Below are 11,413 nucleotides of genomic sequence, written 5' to 3' on the forward strand. Positions count from 1 at the left end.
GCAAAGAGAGATAGAGAGTATATCACTCTGTCTGCCTGTTGCCAATTCTTCATAGAACACTGCAGGTTCATGACAGCAGACCCCAACCGTGGCAACCTAAGCTGGAGAGGGGAGCCTAGAGCAAGAGAGCAATTCTCCAATCTATTCTATCTTCTAATATTACTCCTTCAACCCTCACGAAACCCCCGGGAGGGATATATCTCCTGAAAGCTGCTGACTGAGTCCTAGCCTTCTCTACAACCACCTCACTAACAGTTTGAAGAGGTCAGAGTGTGAGAACAGAGTATCATGAAGAAAGGTTTTCTCTGTCTCCTTATCACAGATCTCTCACGGATGGCTAGATCGGTGGCTGACACAGCTTCTTTTTTACTGTCTCAGAAGATAACACCACTCGATATGTAGGCCTGGTAACCTCGCAACACATGTTCCCCAACACCCTCCTCAGAGGGGGGGACACCACCCTCAACACCCTCCATCTTGGACTCATCTGCCTCGGTTCTACCCACTTACAACCCCACAATCTAAGCTGTGGTGCTGTTTTAGCAGACAGGGCTTGAACCGTGAGTTGAAACACTTGACTTCCATCCCTTTTTTCTTTTTTAAGAAAAGAAGTCAACTGATAGGGGAGCTCCCTCACTTAAGCTTAAAACAGTTGGTATTTGGTTCCCTTGGCAAACTTTCCATTGGCAAAACGGGAACCTTCCAACAGGGTTGCAGCACCAAGGGAGAGATAGCTTGCAAGCAACTCATCAAACGGTGCATACTTGCATATTGCTGCTCACAGCAATTTGTCCCAATAACTTTTTTCCCCAGACCTGTTGCTGTCTGCGTTTCCATCTCGGTCAAAAGTACCTTGAAGATTAGTTCGGTGACTTAGGACTGCACGGGACTTTCCAGAGCCCACTGGATTTCGTCTTCCGCAAATACACTTAATAAAGCCTGAACCTCTTACTGCACTCACCGCAACTGACTTTTAGGTTGAAATAAACTTCTTGGTGATCTCAACCAATCAGCATGTTCAGCACCCAAGTCCCACCCCCGAAAGTTTCTGAACTTTGAAAAAGTACTACCTTGTGAGCAGGGCCGTTCTGAGGGGGAAATCTTTACCCAGAACTTCATTTAGACCCCGGTTCCTGCGGTCGAAGCACACAGAGTACCACCCCAAAGTCCCTAGTTCCTGGGGAAAGTTCCTCCGGTGGAAATGCGGCTTCTGTATCTCATCCCTCAGAACTAGATATGGAACCTGAATAGGCTCTGAGTCAGGTCAGAAGTGACCACAGAGCGACTAAACCGATATGAGAACAATGGTGTTTATAAATCTACATTTGGATTGGGAAAAAATTGCTCTATTTTTACAGCAAGCTTCCAAATCCACAAAATGCAATCAGGAGAAGCCCAAGAGGGGGGAAAACCTGCCAGACTTCTCCCCAAGCTCTTTCATCTTTACGATCGATCACACCCTGCAGCCTCACTAGATGCGGGACCCGAATCATGGAGTACAGACGCTCAACTCTCATCTCTCAAGAGAGAGTTAAACATGGCCGGAGCATCCCACAGCGAACGCATCACCGTGAATGTATTCAGATCCCTCGAGTGCCAAACGCTCTGGGTAAACACTTGATTCTCATCACTCTAAGAGAATCATGCAAGAGCATTGCTTCTTACTACAAATGCATTGAGTGCATCCAACTCCCACAAGAACTAAATGTGCTCCATGCAAATGCTAGATTCTATCCCTCGAGACAAGCAAGCAAGAACATAAGCTCTTACTGCGAATGCATAGCTATGAGAGCATCCAGCTCTCTCAAAAATTTAAACATGCTCCAACAGATTCTCTTACATGCGCATACAAACAAAGTGGCTCCTGAAGACAAAAAAAACTGATGATTTCTTGCAGTACCCTCTTAAACTCACGGGCGCTCGGCTTGTGACATTATGGACTGCCGTCAGTCAATAAATTGACGTTTGTTACACGTATTCAGACACCGGACACACTGAGGGTATTCCCCATAGCATCAACTCCATGATGCAGCGTTGAAGTTCCACTTCGAAAGGGAACTTTAACACTTTGTAACAAAAAGGTAAAATGCTTGAAGTAAAACAACCTCTTCTAAACTTTAGGCGTAAGGGCATAAATGTAGCTATTTGATAAGATTGTAGTCTATTTAACAAGCAGACATATTCACTCGATACTCTTTGGGATTGTAGTCTATTTAACAAGCAGACATATTCACTCGATACTCTTTGGGATATGACATAAGCATATTGTTTGTATTCCAAAATAAGCAGACCACAAAACTGTCTCTGCTCATCTCAGTGTTTAGTTTGGCCAAAAGGACCATTTTTGACAGAAACCCTATTGTAGGTTGTGTCAGCATTGACTGTTTCCAGAACCTCTTTTAAAACTCATAAATATTTGGCCTGGATTATGTGGATCTGATTCAGCTTTTATCTTGAGATCTTTACAATGGCATGGTTACCAAACATTTTATGTTTAATGTATCTGTGTCATATAAATAATCTCAAGCCTCTTGGGAACCATGCCTACTCAAAAACAAAAAAACAAAAAAATATATATATTTACAAGCTGCTGGTCATGTTTTGTCTTGAATACAACTAGACAAATCAAGGGAGTCACCATGATACACAGGGCAGCTGTGACCACAGTAAATGGTCAACACATGCAGTGACTAGACTTGTCATTTGTCCTGCAAAGAAGAATAAATTAAACGTGCATAATATTCACTCATTAAGCAATCAACACAAAGGTCTGTATTTGAACCTCAAGCAAAACTTTGCTTGGCCCAGTGAAGAAAACACAAAACATTTTGGGAAAACCACATAAGGGGCCCTATCTTGCACCCAGCGCAATTGACTTTGTACACCGACGCATGTGTCATTCATATTTTGCACCCGCGCAAAGCGCGCTTTTCCCTCCACAGAAGCACGTCGCTAAACTAGTGAATGAACTTGCGCTCCCTGGGCGGTTCAGCGCAAAAAAGGAGGCGTGTTCCGGCGCAAACAATCCCTGGTGCTATTTTGCTGTTCCATTAAACAATTGCGCCACTGACCAGAAAAAACCTAGTCTAAAGTCAGTGACGCGTTGCGCATAATGTTCATTATGCTATTTTAAGGCGCATGCTTGACCATAATGTATAGCGTGCACAACGCGCATACACTTTGCTCATGTAACCTACACAGATGCAACAGTTATTTTTGCAAATCATAAATTGTTACACTAAAAAAATATTAACACATGACATGACGGAAATCATTGTGGTGTGCCACGAAGATGTGAAAAAATAGGCATAAATCTAGCTTACAAATGATTCAGGCTAATTGTAATAATTAAGGATAAGACCTGTTTGCCCAATAGTGGCAAGACATATATGTATATAAGGACATCTGACAAATTGGTTTGTCCGTCAAGAACCAGGAACAAAAATCGACTGAAAAACTGAAAAAACTGAAAGACTGAAAAAAAAAAGACTGTGACAACTTCACTTCTCTGTCTTTCACTGCTCTTACAAGAACATCAGTCTCCTCGGCTGTGAACCGCTCCTGGCGTGCGCCTGGTAAATACGCCATAATAATAGCAATCCATAATGGAACTTGCGCACCTGCTTTTAAAGGGAATGTTGGATGACGCTCGGATTGGTTTATTCACGTTACGCCCAAACCAAACCTATGAATAATGAAGCTACTTCAGACCAACCCATTTTAGATTTGCGCCGGGCGCAAGAGCCATTTATCCCGCCGGGAAAATAGCAACAGCGCCGAGACCCGCCCACAAAGTTACTTGCGCTTCGCGCTTTGACACTTGCGTTTCAGATCGTTAAAATAGGGCCCAAGGAGTCAATACATACTTAATTTGTTGGGAGATGGAATTCTGGAAGCATAATGGTTTGTGGTGTCTCTCTGATCACTATGTGTGTGTCACTATATGTCACTAGGTCATCTGAAATAAATTAGGAAATGTAAAAATGCAATTTAATTATTTACTTGATTTTTTTGTGATTACTTACTATTCTAAAAGTTTCAATCAACCTACTACTTTCAGAAACAGAACGCAATGTGCATCTCAATGCAGCCTTTAGGATTTTTTTTTTTTTTTTGGTTCTGTCCCACAGTGCACAGGGGCCCCAATTAATTTGTTACAGTTTTATTTACATTGCTGTTGATTTTGTCAGTAATTTACAGTATTCTTTTGTCTTATTTCAGAATGTGCTTGTCATTCTAGTCAAAATGATTGGTTTGTTGATGTTTGCCTCATGGTACCAAGTGTTGAGGTCTGTGTGCTTGCATCATCACTTGTCTCATGACTATAATTATGTAGGTTTTCATGTGATTTTATGGTTAGTTTAAGACAACAATTCCTTTACTGTCCATAGACATGTTAATGGTTTAAGATTAAGCTCACTATGGGCTGCTGCATAATTAAAATAGACGGAAGCTTACTTAGAAGTTCATACAATGACGTTTAAGGCAATGGATTGATGGCACATCTAAAACATGACATTTATGGTGAGGCCATGCAGGAAATATTGACTTTTTATACAAGTAGGGTAAGATTACTCATCTCAACACTTTTGATGAATGGCTATGCTATTTTTAATGTTGTCATTTCATCTTAATATCAATATTTGTGAGATTTAGTCAGTCAAAACAGTTTTGAGATTATTATGTTGAAAATCATTCTTCTGTCTGATTGTTAATGTGGGATTTGTGGACACATCAATGCTTTTGGATTTGTGAAGAAAAAGTTATAGTTTTATTTTCAAGTAAAAACATAAAATTAGACCCTTGGGGTAATTTTTAATGTAATAATTATTGTAATGAATCAGGTTATTATTCAGTATTTCCATGAATTAGATGTACATTTCAGACATCCTTACTCTTTCATTAAAACATATAATTGAGTGAAATAATTACATTTGCATTCATTGTGTTGCGATTAAAATATGGGCTATTAAATATGTAAATAGTAATATGCCTGTATAAGTCATAGAATAATTTTACCTCTCAGATAAATATTTTTACCTCTTAAAAGTAATTTATACATTATGTAAAACATTTGGTTCTATAACAACTAAATTAGCAGATGTTTCTATTTATTTCATATAATAACACATTGGCTGACGCATCATCATCCTGTACTAAACGTATATCTACATATGTTACAGTTTAAAAGTAACTGCACATTCTTAAGAAGGGGGAATAGCCCATGTTACAAAACTATACTACTGTCTGTGCATATTAAAATATCTACACAAAATTGTCGTTTTATTCGATATTTCACATGAGAGCTAGCTCGTGTCTCCTAACATGCTGTTTTTGTCAAGGAATGGCATCTTGCGTTACCGCACTCGGCAAACCGCACTCATTCCATGGGTCTCAAATGCTGGAAATACTCGGCAAGTTATAACCCGTAGAAGAAGCTTAGTTGTCACCTCCAAAAATGGTTAGCCAGGCATTATTAAAGCTATATGGACATCAACACACCGCTTTGGTCAAACCTACGAGAAAAATAACATAAAACGTAAATCAATCAAGAAGAAGTGACAACAACAACTGAAAAAAACGAGGAGGTGGTGGTGTGACGTCACCTCAAAAGGGGATTGAGTTTTCCGACAAGAAACAAGAGAGATTATTGCCGTTTTCTCTCGCAAGTCACAGGTGTGAGCTATTTTCTTCAGAATTTTGTGGAAGTAATTTATAAGGCAATTCTAGGTAAGCATCACGCTTTAATATGTTTTTCTTAGTGTGAAATTCAACTTTTAGGAGTCATTAAATCTACTCTTTTTTTAATGTATGAATATTTTACTTTCATTTGAGCATCTTTCTATAGTTATCAACTGAGATTAAGTTATGTGTATCGTTTGCATTCTTCATATAATCGTTTAGGTCTATATGTTTTAACAGTGTAGGCTACTTATGACGAATAAGTCTGGTCTACAGTAGCATCTTGGAGACAATTTAGCAAGAAATAAATTTTTTCATCAATCACAGTTTTATTTTTATTTTTTTCATATAATATTACTTAGCCTAACACAGTTTGAATCTACTTATATTCTTATATAAAAACTCTGTCAAAAATGACACTCCCTTAATGTCTGTTATCTGGCCAAATGAGCAGAAAATACAAACAGAAAATATATTGACATTTTGAATGAGCTCAGTTTAATGCACTGTAAAGACAGATGTCACATCTTCACCGGACAACACTAAAATGCAGATATATTTTAGATTGTAAAGTATTGAGTATCAGAGCTTTTCTGTATGGCTAAGCCTCACTTTACTATTCAAAGTCTGGCCTCCTGTGGACAAAAGCAGAACAACATGTTAGTTGTCTATTTCTTTCCTTACTTGGGCCTAGCTATATCTGATGGCTTATAATTATTTACTAAATACCATATTTGTTCTGTCAACCCAGGTTTGAAGATACAATGATGGATCAATCCAATTTTACAGAGAGCCTACTCGATCACAACTCATCTGAGTATGAAGACTATTATGAAAATGATGAGCATACAGAGCTTGCGAAATCTTTTAACATCATGTCACTCATAGTCTACAGTCTGGCTTTTGTACTTGGAGTGGTGGGCAACGGCATTGTGATTTGGGTAACTGGATTCAAAATGAAAAGGACGGTCAACACGGTCTGGTTTTTGAACCTCGCTGTAGCAGATTTCCTCTTCACTGCCTTCCTCCCACTCAGCGTGGCTTATACGGCTATGGGCTTCCACTGGCCTTTTGGCCAGTTCATGTGTAAATTCAACAGCACTCTCAGTTTGCTCAACATGTTTGCCAGTGTGTACATCCTGGTCATGATCAGTGTTGACCGCTGTGTGTCCGTGGTGCGTCCGATCTGGGCACAGAATCATCGGAATGTGAGCCGTGCTTCTGTGGTGAGCTGTGGAGTTTGGTTATTCGCCCTGGTGTTGAGCTCACCCTACTTTGTCTTCAAGGACACTGCACCCAACCCCTACAGCCCAAGCATAATTCACTGCTTCAATAACTTTGCATTATCCGATGACGAGACACCAGAGGTGGTGGCGCTCCGTACTCTACGGCATCGTGCCATGAACATTACCCGTTTCCTCTTAGGCTTTATGCTGCCTTTTGTGATCATTGTTTCCTGCTATGCGGTCATCATCCATCGTCTCCAAAGAAACCGCTCAATGTCTGGCCGAACTGGACGTCCTTTCAAGATCATTGCTGCTGTGATCACTGCCTTCTTTCTGTGTTGGGCTCCGTTCCATATCCTGGTGCTTATTGAGATGGTAAACCATGTGAGAACTGAATTCAGCTCCAGCCTGCAATATGTCAACATTGTTGGAATTCCCATTGCGACCAGTTTGGCTTTCCTAAACAGCTGCCTGAACCCATTGTTGTATGTTTTCATGGGACAAGACTTTAAAGACAAGATGCGCAAGTCAATCCTGAAGGTTTTGGAAACCGCTTTCACAGAGGAAGTTTCACGCACAAATACCTGCACAAATTCAATGCCCACCATTCGGGCCAAAGAGAACGGGAGCAAGTCCTTCTCTGATGTGGAAGTATAACAGACATCAAGCACTTTTTCTAAAGGAGGACTTTACAGAGTGTCTCATGTGGATTTAATGTCATCATAAATAAAAGTGAGACACATTAACCTGAAGAAACTGGACCAAAAGAAATTCAGTTAGTTTGAAGCTTTAAATGAGGACACTGCCTTGCTGTTATGGGGAAATAATTATGTAATGCAGAATTATTATTTACATTTGTGTGTGTACCTACTTAACCATATTTTGGAGACAAAACTGTACCCAGAAGTGAGTTAAATCTGACAGAAACTCCCAAAACCTCCTTTTGGAGAAGTTTTAATTTTTAAGGACAGTAAATATACAAGTAAAATGGGGTTCCAGCAGTGACCTTTATTGTAAAAATGCATAAAGTGTTTTCTGTAACTATCATTATATAGAAGTCAATGGAATGTCCCTAATAGTGTGTGTGTGTGTGTGTGTGTGTGTGTGTGTGTGTGTGTGTGTGTGTGTGTGTATCTGTGTGTGTGTGTGTGTGTGTGTGTGTGTGTGTGTGTGTGTGTGTGTGTGTGTGTGAGAGAGATTCAATGATATACCCATGAAGTATTTGACAAATATAAATTTGGTATTGTATGCCACATATGCGCATTGAAAGTTGAAGGTTTTTTATGAATTGTGCATGTGATGCAATAAGCTTATGCAATAATTCTTTACTGTTTAATTGTCTGCACATATTTTTATAATCCATATTTTATTTCATATTAAAAATAGTATTAAGTTTATTGATGTATTTTAAAGATTAATCATAAACCTGAAGCTGAATAAACTTTCAAATTAAGCTTATGCAGGTCTCGTTGTCTATGAAGTTCTGGATCAACATCACTATCAATATAATTAAAAACTGAACATTAATGCAAGTAAATATTACAATTTAAATATTGAGAATCATTTGATATATTTCAGTTGGAAAGATGTAGTCTTGTGCATGCTTTTTTATGCTTTTTTAACTCAATTATAGAGGTCAGTTATAAAACTAAAGATAATAATTTGGATCTCTTTTAAGACTATATTGCACTCAAATTGTAAAACCACAAAAAGCCTTGTAAAAGCAGTAATTTAAATCTATAATTAAATATTTTTATTTAAATAAGTTTTTTTAGTGCTACTGTGCAATAGAATAATGTAAGTGCAGGCAAAACAAAAGCAAAAATTTGAAATGCAACAAGGCTTTTTGAGAATGGGAGATACTGCTGTTTCAATTTCCAAGAAAGGGAAAGTAAGTGTTATCATACTTAAACTGCTGGTAACATTTTAAAATGTAATTTGTTTTAGCTTAAATTTTAACTCTCTCAGAAGTGATTCATGAAAGATTATGGTCTGTTCAATTTTCGTTTTTTAAACAGACACTACACATACAGTACCAAGAAGAAATATTATGAACTAATACAGAGTGCAATGAGAAATCCATTATCTGAATATAGTGTGAAATATCTCATATATATTAAATAAGATATTTGATTGTATTCTTTGTTGTCTCTCTCTATACCTGCACTCTTTTTGCATGCCCAAAACAAAGTTATCCCTACATTTCCAGAAAATGGTACATGATATAAAAATGCATTGATGTATTATTATCACTTGATTTAAATCTGAACCTTCAGGAGAGCACTCATTTTGCTTAACTACAGCTTTTAACATTGGTAGCCCTGGGAGTAGTGCCTGACTCCATAATGACTTGAATCACACCATCATTACTGCAATGGACCTACCAATTAAATGGACCCTCAAGATCATCTTGAATTATTCTTTGATCAAGTTAGAATATTAGGCTATCTCATCGGCATCGCTAAAAGCTAAGCACTGTAACTACATGTCCAGTAGATGAGATGGCAGTGTTTTTTTTTTTAGTTAGAAGAATGGGTGGAAAAAATATCTTTCTGTCTTCACAGTTCATTTTAAATGATTTTGTTGTGTTGAAAATGAGTTAAGCATAGCCTATGTAGCCTCAAAGTCATAAAGCTGTGTAATTATACAACCCCAAATCAGAAAAAGTTAGGACAGTATGGAAAACGCAAATAAAAAAAAGAAAGAAATGATTTCTAAATTTACTTTGACTTGTATTTCATTGCAGACAATATGAACACAAAATATTTCATGTTTTGTCTGGTCAACTTCATGTCATTTCTAAATATGCATCCTTTCCTGTCATTCAGACCTGCAACACATTTCAAAAAAAGTGGTGACAGGAGCAATTTAGGGCTAGTAATGAGGTAAAATGGTTAAATAATGATGTGATTTGAAACAGGTGATGTCAACAGGTGATTGTAATTATGATTTGGTACAAAAGCAGCATCCAAGAAAGGTCTAATCCTTTAGGAGCAAAGATGGGCCGAGGATCGCCAGTTTGCCAACAAATACGTGAGAAAATTATTGAAATGTTTAAAAACAATGTTCCTCAAAGAAAGATAGGAAGAGATTTGGATATTTCACATTCAACAGTGCATAACATAATTAAAAGATTCAAGGAATCTGGAGGAATTTCAGTGTGTAAAGGACAAGGGCGCAAGCCTAAGCTGAACAATCGTGATCCCTCAGGCGGCACTGCATCAAGAATCGTCATTCATCTATAAGCGATATCACCACATGGGCTCAGGACTACTTTGGTAAACCTTTGTCAAGTACCACAATACGTAGTTACATCCACAAATGCCAGTTAAAACTGTACTGTGCCAAAAGGAAGCCCTATGTTAACAGTGTCCAGAAGCGCCGTCGACTTCTCTGGGCTCGGAGGCATCTGGGATGGACCATCACACAGTGGAAACGTGTACTGTGGTCAGATGAATCAGTATTTCTTTTTTGGGAGGAATGGACGCCGTGTGCTCCGGACCAAAGAAGAAAAGGATCATCCAGACTTACCAGCAACAAGTCCAAAAGCCAGGGTCTGTCATTGTATGGGGTTGTGTCAGTGCCCTTGGCAAAGGTAACTTGCACTTCTGTGAAGGCACCATTAATGCTGAAAAGTACATAGAGATTTGGGAGCATAATATGCTGCCTTCAAGAAGACATCTTTTCCGGGGACGTCCATGCATATTTCAACAAGACAATGCAAAACCACATTCTGCACACATTACAAAGTCCTGACTGCGGAGGAAGAGGGTACGGGTACTTGACTGGCCTGCCTGCAGTCCCAACCTGTCGCCAATAGAGAATGTGTGGCGCATTTTTGAAGCGCAAAACTGTACTGTTGCCCACCTTAAGACTTGTTTGCAGGAAGAATGGGACAAAATTACACCTGAAACACTTCATCACTTGGTGTCTTCAGTCCCTAAACGTCTTTTAAGTGTTGTGAAAAGGAATGGCAACATTACAAAGTGGTAAATGCTTTACTGTCCCAACTTTTTTTTAAATGTGTTGCAGGTCTGAATAACAGGAAAGGATGCATATTTACAAATGACATGAAGTTGACCAGACAAAACATGAAATATTTTGTGTTCATATTGTCTGCAATGAAATACAAGTCTAAGTAAATTTAGAAATCACTTCTTTTTTTTTGCGTTTTCCATACTGTCCCAACTTTTTCTGATTTGGGGTTGTACAAAAATAATGTACTGCATGCTGTTTTAAAAAGTATAGCATGTCACATTGCAGGGCATATAAGTTTCCCAAAGTATTTCATGACAACTATCCTCATACACTGGACAGCACATGCAAGATAAAGATTTGAGCTTTCACAGAAAATAAAATCTGTACGTGCATTATTTAGCCTCACATTACGAAATAGTCTAAAAAGTACTCCAGAACAGGCAAACATATATGGCCGTAAATAATTCATTATGCAGCCTATATGTTTGCTTGTTCTGGAGTACTTTTTACTCCAGAACTTTTTTACA

The 11,413-nt window shown here is 38.5% G+C and overlaps 1 protein-coding gene across 1 annotated transcript; it reads left to right on the plus strand.

The window, feature by feature from the left end:
• The first annotated feature begins 5,620 nt into the window (after nucleotides 1-5,620).
• On the plus strand, nucleotides 5,621-8,365 carry fpr1 (formyl peptide receptor 1). The gene is made up of 2 exons (XM_079836352.1): nucleotides 5,621-5,730; nucleotides 6,434-8,365. The coding sequence occupies exon 2, from the start codon at nucleotides 6,447-6,449 to the stop codon at nucleotides 7,563-7,565; it is 1,119 nt and encodes a 372-aa protein (XP_079692478.1). The 5' UTR covers nucleotides 5,621-5,730; nucleotides 6,434-6,446; the 3' UTR covers nucleotides 7,566-8,365.
• The last annotated feature ends 3,048 nt before the right edge of the window (nucleotides 8,366-11,413 follow it).

The sequence above is a fragment of the Gobio gobio genome (genome assembly GCF_949357685.1).
Source record: "Gobio gobio genome assembly, chromosome: 15".
Taxonomy (NCBI): Eukaryota; Metazoa; Chordata; class Actinopteri; order Cypriniformes; family Gobionidae; genus Gobio; species Gobio gobio.

What these genes read in the sequence shown, in the direction of transcription:
- fpr1 (XM_079836352.1), top strand. Translation starts at nt 6,447, where the DNA reads ATGATGGATCAATCCAATTTTACAGAGAGCCTACTCGATCACAACTCA.